Source organism: Gouania willdenowi, chromosome 12 (genome assembly GCF_900634775.1).
Source record: "Gouania willdenowi chromosome 12, fGouWil2.1, whole genome shotgun sequence".
Taxonomy (NCBI): domain Eukaryota; kingdom Metazoa; phylum Chordata; class Actinopteri; order Blenniiformes; family Gobiesocidae; genus Gouania; species Gouania willdenowi.
The window spans coordinates 25706288-25728403 of NC_041055.1; the positions used below are offsets into that span (position 1 = coordinate 25706288).

Here is a 22116-nt window from a genome sequence, read left to right on the forward strand (position 1 = left end):
ATAATCAGTAATCAAAGTGTGAATAATAATGGTATTGTGATGTTTTATACTTTAAAGGCTTGGGAGAAAATTGTATCCCCAATTAATAATGATGCAGTAGGTCCAAAACTAGGGAACGCCCCCTTTTTTTGGAAAAATCGCTATAAAATGCACAATCCGGTTCCGATCCAGATTAAATTTAGTTTGCTATTAAAGGTGCCAATTCAACAGCAAATCAAAGCTTAATCAAGTGTGAATGACCATGGTATTATGATTTTTTAAACTTTAAATGCTTGGAAATCATTTCTATCCCCAATTGATAATGATACAGTAGGTCCAAATGTGGAAAAATCACAATAAAATGTGCATTTCGGTTCCAATCCAGATGAAACTTGGTGTGATAATTGAGGAACCAATTCAACAAAACTCATTAAATTTCATAAAGATGGGTCGATTACAAACAGAGATATGAAATATTAAATTTTCACCAATTATGAGAAATAGGGATTTTTCAAATTTTGAAACTAATCCACAATCAGTATATTGATAAAGATCCCCTCTAAAGTTTAATGGAGTCTTTCAGTGTAAGAAGGTGGTTTATCTTAACATTTTGTCAAAATCCGTTAAGTACTTTTGACGTAATCCTTCAAAAAGACAAACTATTGAAAATATGACCTTTTCGGTGGAGGTAATAATGATAATTAATAATAATTTATAATGTCATGGTTTCATTTGTTCAGACAACTTTTTTCAGGAAATTTACATTGATCCAAGCTGAAATTAATGAGCGGAAGTCAAGGACACATCAAAGCGATCAGCAGATGCCTTTGAAGAAGACATGACAGTTGATAGTCGAAACATGTCAGGAGATCAAAGAACAAAGATCAAAGAACTTAACATATTATTCAAAAAGAAGACAAAATGAACTTGCTGGAATAAATTATGACGTTTTTTCTTTTTACTATTTGCAATTACTATTGCAACAACACATCACCAGTAGGGTAAAACTAAATAAAATAAATAAAATCTGTCTCTCAGTCTTTTAACCAAACTGCGAAAGTTGTATTTGATATAGAATTTGTTGCTACATCCTCACTACCAGTTATTTTGAATGACTGGTGTAATATGACAACTATTCAGCTGTTCCCACTGTGCTTTCAGACGTGAAACACGTTGCAAACTTGTCTAAGATGAGACAACATGGAAGTCAAATGTTTAGTGAGTCTATTTTTGGGACCCCGCTAGCTGACAGTTGGACGCGCCTTGCGGTACACCCCCTGAATTACTTTGCACTTTGATTATATGCTTTAAATGACTCCTCGCTACTTGGACAGATGTCCAAAGTCAGCTGAATAGTTTTACATTTTTAATTAGTGCCTACGCAGACACAGCAAAGTTTCCTGGTTTTACAGCGTGTGAGTGTGTGTGTTTCTAACAGAGTCTGAGTGCAAAATGGCACCTGTGTCGTGTTTTGGTACAATTTTGGTCATTTAAGGGAATTTTTCATGAATCATTTGTATTTTGGGATGGACAAACATAGAGTGAGACACTTTCTCTGTAACTCTGGCTTCAATGATGAATAGTTTGAAAAGGGAAGCTGCCTGGCTGGTCAACGCAACGGTGGAAACAATGTTGGTGCGACCGCAGCTTTCCTTCAACTCGCCACTCAAAAACGAGATGCGGACCAATAATTTATCTCCGAATTTGACAGCGATGAAGATCGATTTGGACTTTTCTCGTAGTTTTCACATCTTTGTTAAAACTCCGATCACTGGGCATCACTTCACACGCCACCTCGCCTCAAATTTGAAAACTTTTCTTGTCTTTCATTCCCATTTCTCTCTCTTTCTCTCTCTCTTTCTCCCTGTTCTTCTCGCTTCCCCTCCGTCTCCACCAGCGCTGCTGACTCGTCTCTCCTGGGATTGTGTCTGCTTTGATTTGGGGCTCAGGTTGGAGCTCAGAAACCACAGCTAAAATAAACACAAGTCCAAGCTCTCACACACGCACGCACACACACACATGGAAACCCTAGCATTGATTAGTCTTGTCTGCTAAGAATGAACCTTAAATATGATCTAAAGAAGGGGGGGAAAAATGCAAACTTGTGTCTGAACTGTGAAATCACGCAGACTTTTTCCTCCTCACTTACGCACACATCACGTTCTAGACTCTGGTTCTGATTTAGCAGTAGTATGTCACCGGTGGCACCAGAAAAAAACATCCCCCTTCGCCGTCACCAGCGTATGTGTGTGTGATTTGGGGGGGGAGTCTGTGGAGCAGCATAAAGGGCTCTTTATTCCAGTCGTACAGGGAGAGGAAATCAGCTTTAGAAGTAAAAACAGAAGGAGCAAGAGAGAAACGGAGACCACAGGGCTGCACATCTGGAGTTATTACAAGGCGTCCTCCCGCTTGCCAAGAAAATGCCGACATTCCTTGCCCTCGCTGCAAAGACCACGGAGCCTCTGCTCTCATCCAGGAACAGCACACACACACACACACACACACACACACACACACATCCATCACTCCAACCGTCCCCAAAAAACCACAATCACGCTCACGAGGACCAGAGGCAGAGGGATGCGAGCGAGCGATGCTTCACCAAAGTCACACTTGTTTTGGGGAACAACAGAAAGTGGCTAAAACACACACACACACACACTCAGATCGCACACACTCTCGGGTTCCTCTCCGTCTGTGGCCAATCTTTCACTCCCTTTCCAAACTTTACAACACACACGCTAAAATAAATGCGTCTCACTTCCTGTTCACCTTTGACCTTTCACTTTCTCTCCATAAACCAGAGGAAAGACAGAAAACCAAGTGAGTGAGTGGTGGAGACGAAAAAAAGGGGGTGGAGGGGAAGGCCAGACGAGAAGGAGGGAGAGAGAAGAAGGAAAAAAATGGGGGGCCAACCAGCTCCTCCTCTTTCTCTCTCAATATCTCCTCTCTCTCTCACTCTTTTTCCTCTTCTGTCTCTCCAAGAAGAAACTTGGTAGCCAGTTGTTTGCCACGTCGTATCCTCCTGCCGGGTCCACTTCGATTGTTTCCAGTGCTTCAATTCTTCATCGTGGGGGGGGGGGATCCTCGCCTTTGAAAACCATCGGCAGAGTTGAACCTCGTCAACGCGACGATCAAATCAGAGGGTGAGAAAGTGTGGACTGGAAAAAGACATTCTTGACTTGAACTGGCAGGTATTGTAGCTCTCAGGTTGGCCGATGCCCAGTTGACAAAGGGTGCGTTGGGGTTTGAGTGGGAGGTCTCGGGTCAAGCGTTTGACCACGAAATTCCCTGATGGCTCTTTAAGCATTAAGACGGGAAGCAGTCAAAGTCTATAAAGTTGGTTTAACAGTGATTTTAAAACTCTCTTTTCATTATCTATTCTTTTTATTTGGATGGAAAGATATCAGGTGTGACAAATCCAAGCTAAAGAGGTATTAACCATTGATAGTGTGTATTTTTTTTCTCTGAATGTTATATTTCGCAAATTAAGAAAGACAATTTCTTTCTTTTTGTCACATTTTCATCATATTTTTGTAAAAAACTGCTCTAAATCAAGGTATTACAATTAATTAAAAAAAATTATTTTATATGATTATCAGTTGTACTAGATAAATATCTAATGTTAGGTGTATTTTTTGCACTTGTGTGTTGCCTCTCACAGCGGGACACGGGAGGAAAATCCAACAAGAGGAAGACTTCTATCTATCTATCTATCTATCTATCTATCTATCTATCTATCTATCTATCTATTTATCTATCTATCTATCTATCTCTATCTATCTATCTATCTATCTATCTATCTATCTATCTATCTATCTATCTATCTATCTATCTATCTATCTATCTATCTATCTATCTATCTATCTATCTATCTCTATCTATCTATCTATCTATCTATCTATCTATCTATCATCTTTTTTCTTTTCCTCCTCTATCTTGTAAATCCATCTCTGGCCTCCAACTATCAGCAAGATCAGCACGAGTCTGACCCAAGTGGAATCTGAGGTGAGTATCTTCACCAAATAAATGCAAGATTAAGCCAAATGTTGGAGTGAAAAAGCCCTGCAGCGTCCGTCCGTCAGTCCGTCCGTCAGTCGCCCGACCCGCCTGCCCAGTGTTCAGACTACCTGTTCAGGAAGTAGTGGTTGTACAGTAGTCTGCACATTGGTTAGGCTGACCGGGGAAGCACATGTGTCCACAGGAAGAAGGGAATTAAAAAGAAAAAGAGTAAATATAAAAGTCAGGGTTCTCCTGAGGGCATCCAGCAGGCGTGAGCACGGAGCACCACCCATCATCGTACATCAGGAACAAACGAGACTATTTAAAGCATCCAAAGGCCTCACCACGGAAAAGTCACCCTCACAGGATGGATTTATGAGTGACAGAAGGCCTTAAATGTATGTGTTTATACTAAAATAAATAACCCTGTGTACTGATTTTTACATTATGCAATTGTATTTATGATTTCAACGTCACAAATAAAGATGCACGGATTTCTGTTTGAAGTCGTCCCCTTTTTTTTTTTTTTTTTCTGTTCCTTTCTGACCTTTGAGAGTTTTACATGCTTACGCATCCATTTACCTCATTTATAATGAATCAGAGGGCAGCAACAACTAGCCAAACTAGAGTAAAACATAAAAAATCAAATGGAAACACACTGTAAACTCACTAAAAACGGCTTCACACTACGCCCACAATAAAAACGTACTGAAATGTTGCTGCGTTGAATCAGCTTGAGGCTGCTTTACCTCAAATGACCACAAAGTATATATATAGAGACAGGGAGAACAAAACCAAATCGTAAAAAAAAAAAAAAAAAAAGGATATTCTTTATATAGCTCGTCTACAGACCTAAAATTACAAGACAGGCAACACCTTTATAGTTTGTTTGTGTCTTGTTTAGTTTTGTTATCCAAATTCATACTTATTTTGTAGCCTTTGTGTAACACACACATTTAATACACACTCACATCAGCAAATAAGAAGAAGAGGAGGAGGAGGATGGAATCTTCACACGATGTCCAATCAAATGCAGGAATGCCAACCACAAACCAACCTGTTTCCATTTACAGCCCCTAAAGCGTACGCACACACACACACACGCACAAACACACACACATGCACACACTCACGCGCACAAACACCCATGCACATATGTGAGTGTGAGTGTGTTGAAAGTCTGCTGTTTCCCCCCCTCGGGATGTTTACAACTAGGATCACCAGGCCAGTCTGGCTTTCTGGCAGCTTTACAGCCGGTATAGGGAAACCCGGACACACACACGCACACACAAATTCATAAAATACTACACATTAATTCAAAAAAGTCATCAAATCAATGCTCATATTTGATCAATGGTAGCCTGTGAGACATGTAAGTGAGAGATCTGTTTGCACACAAATCTGCTGCAAGCATAAAACACGAAACGAGTGTCTGAGGTTTTTTTTTTTTTAAATTGGACACTTTTAAGCTTCTTTTCTTTTCTTCTATTTGACATTTTCCTTGCACTCGTTCTGCCCTGGAAAGCTTTGAGCTGCAGCGGCGCCTTATTCGAAGAATTGGCATGTCCTGTTATAATACAGACCAGAAGGTTTGTGAGAGTGCACGAGCACACACACATACACACTAATAATAACTTTAAAACCCAACTTGGGGTGCCAGGATGTTTTGGTTAGTGTGCATGTGTGTATATGTGTGTGTGTGCCAGAAATCAACAAGGGTTTTCCCCATGACAAGAGTCAGCTATTAAAGTGGCAGTTTGCTGTTTTTTGTGGCTTGGCGATACAGTGTGTGTTCATACGTGTGTGTGTGTGTGTGCGTGCGTGCATTCGTGGGTGCGTGCGTGTGTATGAGGATAAACTACAAAATGTAGAATGTGTGTTTAAGTGTATGTTTTTAGTGTGTACCTTTGAAAAAGTTGTGTGTTTTCTGGCAGGGGTCCATTATGGTGCCATGTGTAAAGCGTCAGGAACACACACTCCAACACAAATGTGTGTGTGTGTGTGTGTGTGTGTGTGTGTGTGTGTATGCATGCATGCGTGTGCGTGAAGAAAAACTACAACCACAAAAAAGTAGAATGTGTGTTAAGTGTATGTTCTTAGAGTGTACCTTTGAAAAAGTTGTGCGCGTGCGCATGTGCGTGCGTGAATGTGTGCGTGAGTGTGTGTGTGTGTGAAAATAAAACACTATTTTAAAAAAGTGGAATGTGTGTTTAGGTGTATGTTCTTAGTGTGTACCTGTGAACAAGTTGTGTGCGTGCGTGTGTGTGTGTGTGTGTGCGCGTGTGTGTGTGAAGATAAAATACAATTTTTAAAAAGTGGAATGTGTGTTTAAGTGTATGTTCTTAGTGTGTATCTTTGAACAAGTTGCGTACGTGCGTGTGTGTGTGTGTGTGTGTGCACGTGTGTGTGTGTGTGTGTGTGTGTGTGCGTGCGTGTGCGTGTGTGTGTGTGTGTGTGTATGCGTGTGTGCACGTGTGTGTGTGTGTGTGTGTGTGTGTGTGTGTGTGTGTGTGTGTGTGTGTGTGTGTGTGTGTGTGTGTGTGTGTGTGTGTGTGTGTGTGTGAGGATAAAATATTATTTAAAAAAAGTAGAATGAGTGTTTAAGTGCATGTTCTTAGTGTGTTCCTTCGCTGACAAGGGGTCCAATGAGGTGCCATATGTAAAGCTTCAGGAACACACACTCGACACAAATGTGCATGTGCGTTCGTAATTGTGTGTGTGAATGTGTGTGTGTGTGTGTGTGTGTGTGTGTGTTTGGATACAAAACAGAATGGAAAGTCCTTTTCTTCTTCTTTTTTAGGTTTCTGGTTTTAAGCTCTAGCAGCGCTGCAGTGCCCTTCAGCCTCAGTGCTGCGATAAAACACCAGTGTATGGTGTTGGTTTAAGGTCTTTGAGAGCCCTTGTGGTTCCAAATAAATATACAGTAGAAAAAAGAAGGGGAAGGATGGATGGATGGATGGATGGATGGATGGGTGGATGGAGGGAGGAGGGAATGGAAATGATGACGAGAAAAGGCCGAGGCAGGAAGGAACGATAAAGAAAAGCAATGGAAGGGGAAGTTGGATTTTGTTTTCATGAGCTTTTTATGCATAAAATACAGGTTAAAAATGCTCCGCAGCGTGCTCCTCCTCCATCTTAATGCACAACTTTTCTTCTTTGTGTTCACGCCGTCCTTGTTGCCCCCCAGTCCTTGTGTGTGTGTGTGTGTGTGTGTGTGTGTGTGTGTGTGTGTGTGTGTGTGTGTGTGTGTGTGTGTGTGTGTGTGTGTGTGTGTGTGTGTGTGTGTGTGTGTGTGTAATTGGGAACAGAGCAGGGTGCTCTGGTATGCACATGTGTGTGCCAGCTTTGGTGTCACGCTGGGGGGTCCTGACTTTTTCAAAAGTGTGGGGGGATTCTGTTCTGCAGATTGGGTGCGTGCATGTGTGTGTGTGCGTGTGTGCGTGTGTGTGCTGCTTCAGTTCAGAGTACATATATACATCCAGAGGTGAAAGTAACAGATTACAAGTACTCACTTTACTGTAATGGAGTTGCTTTTATGGGTACTTGGGTTTATTTTCTAAATGTACTTGTACTTTAGTACATTTTAAAAGAATTAAAGTCATTCGTTACATTTCTACAACCAAACGTTACTGAGTAAATTATTATTTTTTGTGATAGTTTTTTTTAATTTCCATTTCAGGGTCTCATTGAACACATTAAACATAATCCATATGCTCTTAGCATGTTGTTACCCACATGGCACATTTGGCATGGCACTGTTTTAGAGTTCATAAATGTAGCAGTACTTAGATAATTTTTTTTAAATTGAATTTATTGGTGTTATTTTATTTTTAAAAAAAACAATTGTACATTTTGACAAACCTTTTATTTTATACAGATGCCTTTGTGGAAAATAAATTAAGTTACATTTGTGCAAGATTTGGTCTCTTCCTTTTTAAGTTTATACATGAGATATTTACTGGATGCAAGGGAACCGTGGCAAGATTTATTACCAAAAATAAACGGTGGGGGGTGAAAGTAGCTATAGTAACTTTTACTTAAAGAACTACTTTTTACTTGTTCTTGAGTATTTTATGTATGACTTATTTGCAGAGGTGAAAGTAATGGATTTCTAAATCAGTAATTGCGCTTGTACTTCAGTAGGTTTTTAAAGAAGTTAAGTAATTATTAACATTTCTACACCCAACCATTACTGAGTACATTATTTATTTGAATTCATTTATTTAAAAAAAATAATTGTACATTTTGACAAACCTTTTATTTTATACAGATGCCTTTGTGGAAAATACATTAAGTTCCAACTGTGCAAGATTTCATCTCCATCTTTTTGAAGTTGAGACGTTGTTACCATTGTTCCCTCCAGGCCTCTAAGCCCCTCCTCCCTCTAGCGGTCTAACCGAACACACCTGATTCACATCAGCAATCAGGTGAAGAAGGAGGAGGGGCTATAGAAAAGGGCTGGGAGGACCAGAGGAAAGGAGGTACAACATTCTGCTCCCCACTTAAGTTTGTTACTTTAGTTTGAACTGGAGATTACTGGTAGGTTAAGTGTTTCTGTAGCTTTAGTTTAGAGTTGTGGTTCTCAAACCTTTTTGTCTAACGTACTCTTGTTCTTTTATTTCTGACTATAAGTACCTCCTTTGTCCGGATACATTTGGCTCAGAATACTATTTAAAAACAACTATCAAGTGTAATGATGGAATGAATGAGTGTTGAGTCGTTTTAAAGAATCAAACTTTCTAAGTAAGTGAAATGAAAAAGTATTTAGTGCTTCCACCTGGTGTGTGAACAAGACTGACCTTGATATTTTCAGTTCATGTTCTATTAAGATCGTTTTCATCATTATTATGATTTTTTTTTGTGATACGTCATTTTTAACTGAAAAAAAAACTATTTTAAAATCCCCATGTTTTTAATACCCCCTGTACTGCCATTGTGTACCCCTAAGGGTACACGTGCCCCCATTTGGAAACACTGATTTAGAGGGTGGACACTAGGTGTCCTCCCTACTTTTGTTTATTTGGCCAAGATCTCCAGTTTGTTTTGAGTTATTTTTGACAATGTTTATACTTTTTAGAACTTTAGTGTGAATGAATACTTTGAAAATGTTTGGTATCTTTTATGTCGCAGCCCCTTAAGCCTTTTAATGTAACATCATAGAGGGGGCACCGCGGTAACCAGGGTTCCTATAGCTTCAGTCAAATTAAATTAAAGAAAAATAAATGAAATAAAATGTAAAAAATTGAATTTAAGAATTTTTAAGACTTTTTTTTAATGCCATTTGAAATAAAATTTAAGACCACCTTCACAGTAAACAGAAAAAAAAGCCACATTATTTACAATAGGGTTAGGGTAAATATTTTTCCAATGTCTAGTGCAGACGTGTAACTGGTGGCCCCCAAAGAAAACACACAAAAATACACAAAATCACAGTAAAATAAACACAAAAAAAGACTAAATTAATCAAAATCACCTTTTAAAACACACGACAACTTCAAAAATAACCATAAATCTATGAAACAAGAAAAAAAAATAAAAACCATTAAGAAAAATCTTCATTGAACAGGCAAATTTTGTTAAATTTACATTTCCCCATGTTGTTGAAAGTTGCTACAAGCATGATGGGCATCTGCACAGAGTCCCTCTGCAACCACAACATTGTTTTGTAGTTGATTTCGCTGTCGTGATTCCGCAATGACAGTAAATTATATATTTATATTTTTTTAAACTGTTACCATTTACATTGTATTTTGGAATGTGAGACTAACTATGTGTTAAAATGTAAGACTTTGAAACATTGATTTAAGACATTTTAATGACAATTAAGGCCTTATTTTTACCCGCGGGAACCCTGTATGTATTACATTGAGTACTATTTAATTGAGCTACTTTTTACTTGTACTTGAGTATTTTATGTATGACTTACTTGTACTGGTGTACAATTTCAACCGTGTGTGTGTGTGTGTGTGCTAGGCCTCACCTCATCGTCCTTGTACCAGGAGAGAGACTCAGCGGTCAGGACGAACCAATACTCCTTGGCTCCGCCCTTCATAATGCCAATGTTGTTGATGGTGAGCCATCCCTTTCTGATCACCTAAAAACAAACGACAGAAGGGACACGTTTATTTGTGTTTTTACAGACGTCTCAAAAACATCAACTTTCCAACCTGTAAACAGAACCAACTCCTAACCTAAAGATGAAACAAAGGGTGAAGGATCTACTTCTAAAGGATGAACTGCCACAAAACACTCACGTTCGACACCAAACACAGTCTTCACACTCTATTTTTTTACTCCTTTTTTCTCTGGTTTTTTTTTTTTTTATTTATTGTCATTGCTTCCTACAGACACTACAGACATCCAGTGGGTCGTGTGCAGAAGAATTTACCGTACCTTGAACCGATCGTTAACTCCTCTCTCCGGCTGAATGAGAATGTGGAGAGAAGAGTTGAAAAGCTATGCCACCCAAAAAGGCCGTCAAGTCCATTAAGAGCACAAGCTTTGTCAGCTATGGGCACAAATACAGCTGTGTGCTGGCATGGCAGCTTAAAGCAAGCAGGAGGGTAAGGATGGGAGTAAGGAGACTGATGGCCACATAAAGTACTTTTACCATCATGCATCAAAATGCAGACACGTAAGTTCTCACTGTGCAAATACAAGCTTTTGTTCACATGGAAAACTGTATGCAATAGCAAGTAGAATTAGGTAATTTACCAGTTAAAATGACAATTATTCATTTCTATTCACTAAAAACTGAATGAACAAACAATTAAAGCAGGAGGAGTTGGAAAAACACAATGTTGCGTAGATGGTCTTAGTCTTATGGCTCAAACTGTAATGTCTCATCACACCATAATGTAGCTATAAATAGATAGATTTTACATTTTCAATTTTTTATTATAATAGCAACTTCAAAAAACGGCGTTATGTTGAAATTCTTCGCTGAACGCCGAATGAAAAAATTGCAGAAGAAATGTCAAGAACAACAATATTCCAATAAGTATATGAAAAACAGTTAATATAAGATGAAAAGGTTGAAAAACATGAAGATAATTTTGAAAAATGTAGAAATAAACTACTCCGCGACCCTGAAAAAGAGCAAGCGGGTCAGAAAATTGATGGATGGAGAAAAAAAAGCTACAACTACACCTTAATGTAGATACAAATAGATATATAGTTACATTTTTTAATTTTTCAATTTTAAAGTATATGTCGACTTCATTACAAAAGCAACTTGAAAAACTGTTATGTTGAAATGCTTTGCTGAATGTCAAAATGTCAAAACATTACAGTATGCTAAAATAAAAATAAAAAAGTAATATAAGATGAAAAGGTTGAACATTTTAGAAAAAAGCTACAAAGCGGGTCCAAAAATGGATGAATAGATAGATTAAGAAATAAGCTAAAAACTTTGAAAAAGAAGTTTAAACAAGTTGAACAAGATGATAATATTAGAAATAAATTGAAAATTTTACATCATCAAACACGTTTTAATCCTCAAAGTGTTTTATGCGCAACAAATTCCTACATAATAAGTAGGTACTTCACTTTTTTTGAAACCTTTAGGACATTGAGTAAAAAAAACATGGCAAGCTTGTTGTTGTGCATGTCTACTATCAATGTGTCATATTCCCTGTTGAAGTGAACGCAACTAACACCGATGGCCTTTAAATCAACCACTTCTGACCAGTTCTTCCTCCACTATTTGCTCCAAATCAGACTGGTGCTTTCATCAAAACAAATGCAAACGTCTGCAAAGTCACTTTAAAGACCTCAAATTGATAACAGTGTGGTGGTGATGGGCCAAAAAGTTCAGTGTTTCATCATGTGTGAATCCTAAAAAATCTCACTGAATGCTCCACATTCTCCATAACGCAACACAGACAAGATCCTGTCTGTATTTCAATTTTATTTTTTTTCTTTAATCTTGAAATAATGTGACGTCAATCTCGTGAAATTTCAATTTTTATTAAAATACGACTTCACTCGTAAATTACAACTTTATTCTCCAAATATTACAACTTTGATCTTGTGGTGCCCAGTTTTTTTTATTCTACTGTGGCTCTAATACGCTGTGGTATGAAAACCTCTGCTCAGATATATGACCTCCATTGTGATCTGATAAAGCAGTGGTGCCGTTTCTTGGGTTTTGGTAATAATCCTTCTGCTGTGGGATTCAGATCAGCTCCGCTAAATGAGAACAGAAGCTGTAGAGTTTAAAAAGCTGACGTTATTAATCTATAAACAGGAAGAAGAGTTTGTCGCTTGGTTTACCGCGTCCATCTGACCTTTGACCCTTATCTGGGTGCGTGTTTATCTTTATCCTCTCTGCTCTCTTTTTAGAGGAGAGTTTTTACTTGGTTTTACCATTCGTGATGGCCAACTTTTTACTGCCAAGTCGAATCGAATCTAAAAGTAAATCCTGACTGAACTCGACACCGTTTCCTGATGGTTTTCCAGCACATTTACGGTACCGTCCTATAACTGTGTGTGAAGGGAGGCGCGTATACAGTACACCTGTGGGAGAGGGAAAGGTAGCAGCCAAGCATTGCTGACAACAGCCACCTGCCCTTCAACTTGCACTTATGATGACATTCATCACACACACACACACACACACACACACGAGCCTATACTCACCATGATTTCATCCTAGAGTAGAAACGGCAAGAGAGGAAGAGAAGGAGGAAAGGATAAAACAGAGCAAAACAGAGAAAGCGCTCAGAATAAACATAAAGACACGTAAAGATGAAGCTTAGGAGGAAAAAAAAACTTATAGTCTTGAGAAAACATGTAAAGCAGGGATGAGCAACTACATCACAGAGGGGGCCACAAAGATCCGAGGGCCACATGATCAATATTTATGTCAGAGCATTAATACAGGAGGAAAAAAAAGGGTTTTGTCTTTGTCTGTGGTTTTTATGTTTTGTCATTTTCTGTATTTTTGTTGTCGGTTTGTGCGTTTTTGGGGTCAATCTCTGTGTTTTTGTATTTTCCTTTCATTTTGTGTAAGCAGTTTGTGTGTCTTTGGAGCTATTCTGTAACGTGTTGTTGTTTTTGTGGTCATTTTTGTTTGTGTGAGAGGTTGTTGTCTGTTTTTGTTATTTGATGTTTCGAGTCTTTTTGTGTATTTTTGTGTACTTTGTGTATTATGTGGAGCGTCACATTCCTTCCAAATTCTTGCATTACAATTTTTGGGGATTTGCTTTGGGGGTCGCAAAAAATAAGGCTGAGGTCCACATGTGACCCCCGGGCCACCAGTTGCCCATGTCTGATGCAAAATTAGAAGTAAACACATCAGACCACTTTAAATATGATCCTCTGTGTGTTTGTAATGTCCGGGGTCTCCAAAATGAAACAGTTTTTATGGTTTTTCTGCAGCAGATAATAAATCTCAACCGCATGTTTTCTGCTCTCCTGAGGCTCCAAATCCATGTGGTATGTTCAATGACCATTTGAGAATTATTTTCTAATTTTTTTTTAATCTAATATAAGGAAGGACTATATTTGACTGAGCCCTCTGATAAGAACAATTTCAAGCTGTTTTGCTGCCTGTTGTTTTGTAGGGCCTTTACTATGAGTCTAATGAAAATAAAATTAGAAATATTAGAAGTGGAACACAGAAATAGTATCCCTTTAATTAAAAAGGACAGATACAGACATGAAACCAAACCAAAAAAGAGAAACAGTTTTGCCGTAGTTGAAAATAAATCATATTTTACCTTTTCAGGTTGGTGGTCCACATATAGCAAGAAACGGCTCGCCATTGAGGGAGATCTATAAACCATGTGATTTCTAACAGCCAATTAGAAGTAGTCAATAATTCCCATTCCTTTATCATTATTTTTGTATTAAAGGTTACCTGCAGTGGAAATGTATATAACAAAAAAATGTGTTCAATTGATATTGTGAAGCGCTTTGAGACTACTTCAGTGTAGGGATGAAGCACTATATAAATCAAGTCCATTTACCATTCAATGTATTGCCAATAAACATTTTATATTTATTTTAAAAAAAAATAACACGTTAAAAGGACTTTTCAGAAAGGTTTTATACTTTGGGGCATTAGATTAGATTAGATCAGAAAAATTACATTTCCAGCAGCATTACAAAAAGAAAAGAAAAGCACCAAACAGGGTTGAAATAAAATAGAAATACAGAATATAGAGAATATATGAAAAAAACAGAATTTACAGAAATAAATAATAAATGGGTTGTATGCACAAAATACAGTATGTGCTTTTTATTTTATTTATTTTCGATAAACATTAAAATTACTTTTTAGAACTATTTTATACCCTGGGGCATAAACTATTGAGAGCCGCCCTTTTAGTCACAATGCACCATTTCTTTAAAGCGACAGGCCATGCCGATCAACCAAAGTGCGTCATATCACGACCAAAATGGCGGCGCGCCATAGTTTATACCCAAGGTTATACATTCATCATTCTAAAAAGTCCTTTTAATGTTTTTTTTTTTTTTTTTTTTAAGTGCACATAGTTTGTTTAATGGTAATACATTAAACACATTTTTTGTTATATACATTTCCACAACAGGCAAAGAAAAAGCACCAAACTTAATGTTTTTTTCAGCCAAATAAATATAGTATTGAAAAGTGACATGAGTAAAAAGGTGTTCAGACATCCGTCAATAACGGTGCGGGGTAAATAGTTGAATTGTCAAGTACTTCCATGTGTGCTCGATAAAGATTTAACTATTGTACATCCGTGGATTTTTATTTTATTTTTTTCCCCTCGTCCTTATGTTACACTGACATCACTTTGGCTCTCACCAAAAGGATAAGTAATTTTAATGCCGGGACGACTGCTGTCCATTAGTGTGTAATCTGTACCAGAACGGCACAGAGCTGCATTGTGTGGGATGTGGACTGTTGCCCAAGGTAACCATATAATGTATAGCCTAGCAACGAACGAGAGCTGAGTGCTAACAGAACGATGCCTGAGGGATGTTACTGCCTGGAATTCACGTGTTTTCTGGCTAACAGACAAAACACATGTGGATGGATTCAGCATGGGGCTGTAACTCAGAGACAGTGGACCAAATATTAAAATCAATCCCTACAAAACATAAACATCATACTGTATAAAATATAACAATAATGACCTGATTTCCAGCAGCCTTCTTCTTGTTCATTTGGTTGATCCTCTGCTGAGCGCTGCACAACAAAACACGTCATGAGAAACCGTCACTACTCATTACACCGAGTGAAATGTAGGACAGGGTTCTAAAAAGGACTCACTTTGCGAATCCGATGAAATCCTCATGGTTGGTGTTCATGTAGGATAGTTCAATGTCTATCTGCAGCAGCACCTAGACATTAGGTAGGAAAGAAAGAAAGAAAGAAACTAGAAAGTTAAATGTATCCTAAAGACTAAGGACCAACATCGTTGACAAAAGATATTAAGATTAGGAGATAATTCAATTCAACTTTATTTATATAGCCAAATTACAACAATAGTCATCTCTTATCAATGACGGATAATCTTATAATAATAAATAATCTTGTAAATTGTGAAAAACTAGTGGTGGGACTCGATTAAAAAAAATTAGTAACACTTCACTTGAAGTTTTATAAATAAGGCTGACATTATGTTATCATTATTATGAAATGACACCTGTCATTAGCACGAAAAAGGTGTCATGAAGTCTGTCATTACCCTAAACACCTACTGTAGCTCTACCAAACCCCACTTCATCCCTATATCTTACATAAAAAAATAGCTCCAAAGGTGACATAATTTAGCACAAAGTGTCATATTTTAGGGAATTACACCTTATTCATGATAATGACAGATAATGACTGCGTAATGTCAGTAAAGTGTTACCAAAAAAGAAATATAATTAAGTAGACTTTATATTTAAATCATCTCCTTTAATCTAAATGAATCACCTAAAATTTAAATGGCTTTTTGGTATATGACTAAATCAATGAAACACAATAAATGAGCTTAAAAAACAAATTAGTGTTTAATATTTTCATCACTGAGTGCAAACATAATAATATTAATAAAGAATATTGTGATTGCATTGTTTACAAGGAACAAACTTTAATTAAGTATTGTATTACAAAAAAACAGCACTTAGTACAGAACATTACAGAGAAAGTGAAACAGTGCAAAATAGTTCGAATATCTGGAATATGAAATAAACAGACCCAGAGCTGATGAATTTAGTTTGAAATTGTCTTTCTACATAGCAGTCGATAAGTTGTTAACTTGGGTCAGACGACGCTATCTGTAGCACCGTTTCTAGCCCCGCCCACATCCCCTACCACCGAGAGTGGTCGACTGTCCACTACAATCATTTATCCACTGACTTTGTTCATTTGTCACTCATTGACTCTGAACCCTGTCATCTAGTCCAGTGTGCATTGGAGACGCCGCCCCCTCGGACTAGTGTAGCGTCTGAAGGACTGTTCATGCTAGCTGCTACATGTTTAGCATCAACGATAGAGGAAAGAGGAGCTCTGGTGATCGGCAACTCTTTCTTACACAATTTGCACACAACTGGGCTTTTATTTTCCATTCCAGGTCTTTATTAACTAAAATGAATGCCCACGAAACACAGGAATGACTCCTCCTTGGGTTCTCCTGTTTCTTGTGTTGTTGTCTGTGCAGCAGTATTATGGGTATACCGGGACCTCGTGCAATGAGAAAGGTTCCACTTTCTGCATAATTTTTTTTAGTGCGTTATTTTTCTGTAATTAGTCAATCACAATTAACGTGATAAAGTCCCAGCACTGGCAAAAACACAACACTAAGACCAGTGGTCCCCAACCGCTGTACCATTTATTGGTAGCTAGCGCGCTAGTGTGTCACAGCGGAGTGTTTTGAAATCACTAGCAGACAAAACCATGTCGGCGTCATTTTATTTTGGGATATTTTTATTCCATACATCAAAGATTTTGTGAAAGTTTGCGTGCGTGCGTGCGTGTTACCTGACTTTTTGTGCGACTCTCTCTGTCTCTGATGTGCTGAGTGACGATCCTCTCCATCTCCTCTCTGAGTTGGGGATACTGAGCCAGCTGTGAGCACATGAACACAGTAGGTAGAAGGCAGAAAACACACACACTCACACATTTGGTCACAACAGGCAAAAGGACTAATCTCACTGAACCACAACACACACAGTTCCACCGATACAACCAAACACGTCACAGAAACAGTCACACATGGTATGCTCTGAGGGTCGTATCCCAGACTCGGCTCTAGTCCCTGCAGGATTTAGGCAAACGCGTGTAGGATTAGATTTGATGTGAAAAATGTCTCAATTTTTTTTGCCAGAGTGGAACAAACGCAAAAGAATAAAGCAAAGCCTGGGATTTTTTTTTTTTTTACCACACAAACGTAGATTAAACAAAGTTCTTGGCAGAAAAGGATTTCATTTCCCAGCACACTGTGGGTCTTTTTCCATGAACTCATTGCAAACCCACAAACGAGACATTAGTGGGCCTCCAATGTGACACAAACGCATTTGGTGAAATATGAAGAAAAGGGGCGGGGGAAAAAATCAATAATAACATTTTAGGACAAGTTACAATACTTCTTCATGAGCTGATGATGGTTTTTGGGGAGCGCGTGACCATGGAAAGGCCTCGTGTGTCAAACGTTTGACTATTAAACACTTGTTTTCTTGGATTGTCACCATCAGATCTATAGCGTTGGGGTCAAATAAATGTTTTAATTACAATTACGTCTTCAATTATCCATGTTTAATTACAAATTGTTTTTCATCTCTTGCTTACCTTGTTAGGCTTCCTAATCAATGAAAATATTGGTATTAATATTTTGGTGTGGGCGTCGGAGGATTTTTTGTGTCAGTATATCACAAGATTACATTTTTTTAAAAGATGGTGGTGGGAAAACATGAAACATAATTTTAGAATTATTAACTATGTATGTGTAAGCCATAGAACTGTAACATGATTCCCCAGTTTTTAGTTTATTTGAATTGTTATTGACAGTTTTTCATTTCTGAATTTCCATGCTAATTACAATTACAAAAGTCAATAATCTGAACTCATTTACAATTTAAGTATGATTAAAACAGCAAAGGTTTTTTCAATTACAATTGTAACTACGCCACAATTGTTATTGACAATTATGATTGACCCCAACCCTGTCAGATACTGACGTATGAATACTTTAGGCACTTCATGAACAGAGTTTGGGTGACACAACCATGTATAGTCAATTATTTTCGAATCTGAAACATCTTTGGTTTCCTCCCCTTTTTATTTATTAACCAAATTAGTTTTCATCTCTGTGACAAGTGTTGGATTGCTGCAGAAATTAGCTTTTTAAATAGAAATGACATACATTTTTTATTGCTCTTGAAAACCACAGCTTAAAAATAAGCGACTTATGAAGAGTTTTGTAACTTGGTGGTGCTCAGTTTGTAAAAAAAACAGTGTGTAAACTAAAAGGCATCAGACACAGGCAGATACGTTGGATCAGACAAATGTGCAATGCAAAGCAGAGGTAAAGGAGAAGAGGAGAGGGAGGGGTCGGGACCCCTTTGTGGATTGTCCCTCCCCCCCCCCACACACACACACACACACACTTTGAATTATGACACAAAATATTAAACTTTCTCTCAAAATGAAAACCAAACAGTTGTGTGAACGGAGAGAGAAATCCAAAAAGGAGGTGACGGGGTTTTGCTTTGGTGGGTTTTGTTTTGGGCCAAAGCAACAAAGGCTCAGGGGAGCAGAGAATGAAGAGAGGGTGAAAAGGAAAAAGAAAACTTAAAAAAAAAAAAGACATTTGGGGTATGACAGTTAGTGTTGAGTGGAACTCTACAACCAGTCACTCCCAGTATTTATACCTGACTCAGAGACTGGATCTAAGGGTAAAGAACACATCTAACATGCATCCTGCTGAGAGTCTTAATAAGGCCAATGATCATTAGAAGAAGAAGGAAAAACACATGAAAAAAGGCTAAATCAAAGTCACTCTCTTAAATCATTGCGAAACTATTCGTCATAAATGTCATTAACTTTCCAAAAACGAAAAGAGGAGGTTGAAAAAGTCCTCCTTTGTTTTAGTAAATATATTTCATAATGTACTCAAAATTTAGTCGGATAACTCAACAAAATCAGCGACATCTCATGGTTTTAAATGAATATAATCTCTATTTGCTGTTATTAAATTTCAAACCAAGATAGTTATTTTGCACAAGCTGCATCTTATGTTTGTACAAGAACTTTTTCATCCTTTTAATTCATTTTTAATATGCACAGTCTTCTTTAAAAGTTCAAATAACACTTTTTTATTATCTGTAAATGGCCTTTAATTTGGTACAAACTGGTAAAAACAGTAAGTAATTCAAAAGAAAAGAAACAATACACTGTACCTCTTCAAATACTGCATAAACACTGAGGGCCCTATTTTTGATGATATTTGAAACTGAAAACAGCATATTGACATTTGATAATTCAATGCACTGCTTTAATCAGATTTATTTATTTTTTTGGCTCATGGTAAGAATAATTCAATAAAAAGACTAAATTTCCACTTCAAGACTTGCATAACATTTTAGGTGCTGCCAAGCTTCTCCAAATGTCAATAAATGCACGTCTTTGAAGTCTTTTATATAAACTTTTAGCCTCAAACACCTGTAATATCCCTTCTTTATTCGTGTGCATCGCCATTTTGGAGATTTCATCCAATCAGCGTTCATACATGTTGACATCACATCTGAATTACTCTTTATATTTCTGCTTCCATAGAAAGCATACGTATAATATAGGCTACGCTATATAATAATATAGCGTAATATAGCATTTTAATCCGACATTCTGATGTTTGGTTACGTGTCATCCGTTTTCAGAAGATCATGAACATTACGGTGAATGGATTTTGATGTTGCTCTCAGCAATCTTAATACAGATACATACTGTACATGCCTTCCAGATGAACTGCTTGATACGGGTAAATCTACGCAACCATGGCAACCATTGGATGCCTTTAAAGCCATAAAACCAGTTTGAGTTGAGATTTTCACATCATTGTGCCCTAGTTTGCACTTCCATGTGTAAATGACATATCCAACCAAGTAAACAATGACAGATTTGTGTCCCTGCCGGACTTTCACTTCTAAATTCCTTGATTTTGAGAGCCAACCAACTTTTTAAATCTATTGAACCATTTTACTCACCAACTCTGCATATGTCAAAGATAAACGCTACATCTAGTGCTATTTTTTTTTTTTTTTTTGGACAGCAATGCATGGTTTATTCTTGCAAAAAAGTTAAATAATGCATATTTTTTTGTATTGGGAACATATTTTTTTATATTGTGAACATATTTTTTTATATCCATCCATCCATTTTCTTACCCGCTTATTCCCATTTAACAGGGTCGCGGGGGTCTGCCGGTGCCAATCTCCGGCTCTCATAGGGCGCTTGGCGGGGGTACACCCTGGACAGGGCGCCAGTCCATCACAGGGCAACAGAGACACAGACAACCACTCACTCTCTCATTCACTCCTATGGGCAATTTAGAGACACCAATCAACCTTCTTTTATATTTTCGGTAATCTTTAAGGGAATTTTGTGTGAGAATTGTTTGTCAGGAAATTCCACGTTTGAAAAATAAATTAGTTCCACAATTTGTGGTTAAAAAAAAATAAAATTTGGCAGTCGTGATATAAGCATGGCAAAACTGTGAGACGCACAAGTGAATTTTAGGGTGATTTATACAATGATGAATGATTTTTCTGTCTTTTATTTTCTCCTGCAGGCCAAATTGGATGCTCTAAAGGGCCTCTTTCAGCCCCTGGACCTTGAGTTTTGACACACGGTTTGACAGAATAGCTTTCTGTATTTGTAACACTTCACTCTGTGCTTTAATTCTCTGTTTAGCAGTTTTCAGGCTTAACTGATTTGTTGACACTGGTGCTGATGTCAAACTAACACTGTTCCACGTCTAAATAACGCTCCTAACCAACCTCACCAAACCTTCAGTGACTTGTGGGGAATTTTATAATCTGGATCAAAAACGGGGCCCTCGGTGTCTCTGCTGATACAATAAATAGAGACAGTGACATTGGCTTGGATTTCTGTATGTAGCACTTTTTTATTTATTTATTTTTTTTACCTTTTGGCTACACTTTTGAATGGTGGAGATGAGCTCACTCGCTACCATATCTATACACTTCAGTGTGGGCTCCTTCAGCTTTAGGATCAGCTTTTTCACTATTGCCTCAAAGGCCAGGTCTGGGGTGAACAGCCCCGTCCTGTGGGAATGGGCAGGTGGCACGAGCAGATAAAAAAAAAAAAAATGAAAAAAATATATATTAAAAATTAATAAACAATAAAATAATTAAGAAAACAAATCAAATCAAATAGAAAATCAAATAAATAAAAATCAAATAAATTAATAAATTAAAAATTCAGTGTGAAAAAAAGGAGGTTTAAAAAAGACACAGAGGGTAGAACTTTAATTTGAAAGAAAACAAAACAGATTAAAAATGGGAAAGACAAAAGCAGGAGTTTGTGAAGGGATAGTTGGAAGGATGAACAGCACAGAAGGAAGAAAATGTAAGTGAGACATTTGGTTTTTCACTGAAGCCATTTTCAAAGAGGACAGTGCTGGAGAGTCGCTCTCTCTACAAACACAGAGCCAAAACACAGCAGACCGAAGTGATGGAAAGAGAGATCCCAGCCTGCATGACTCTTCCAGCCAAAATATTAACAGCAAAACACTGCAAGACCACAGCTGTGCACCTCCACACTCTGGCCTGGATGCCATTACCCGTCCACCTACTGACCCTCACTCCTCCTCGGACTTCAAGCAGGGAGCGTAAGCATAACATTTATCATGGCGGGGGCTCAGTGGTGTTGCAGGTCATTCGCTGTTCAAACTGTTTGGTCACAGCAGATTCTTTTGGCTTTAATTCTGAGGCATGAGTGTCTGTAGTGAGCACTCATGGCTCCTCTCGGTGCACAGCTGCAATCTCACACACAAAAACGTCTGGAGGCCGGGGTCATTAAATGTGGCTGCCAATACTGGTACTTTAGCTAATGAACGGATTTATTTATAAACTGGGCTGTTCTTATGCGATACTGTGCTCTTCCTAGTTGCTTCTGTAAATGGAAAATATATTTAGATA

At 37.8% G+C, this 22116-nt stretch overlaps 1 protein-coding gene across 4 annotated transcripts in view; it reads right to left on the bottom strand.

Moving 5' to 3' along the window:
- Positions 1 to 22116, bottom strand: part of dnm1a (dynamin 1a) — a 64105-nt gene that overhangs the window by 15572 nt on the left and 26417 nt on the right. The window contains exons 10-16 of one of the 4 annotated variants that reach the window (XM_028463183.1): positions 21102 to 21240; positions 16940 to 17026; positions 15242 to 15312; positions 15106 to 15157; positions 12622 to 12633; positions 10375 to 10404; positions 9962 to 10075 (exon numbers count right to left, since the gene is read on the bottom strand). In XM_028463183.1, coding sequence (XP_028318984.1) covers positions 9962 to 10075; positions 10375 to 10404; positions 12622 to 12633; positions 15106 to 15157; positions 15242 to 15312; positions 16940 to 17026; positions 21102 to 21240 — 505 coding nt within the window. The remainder of the gene's footprint in view (positions 1 to 9961; positions 10076 to 10374; positions 10405 to 12621; positions 12634 to 15105; positions 15158 to 15241; positions 15313 to 16939; positions 17027 to 21101; positions 21241 to 22116) is intronic. The other 3 variants (XM_028463185.1, XM_028463182.1, XM_028463184.1) reach the window with 3 other exon arrangements.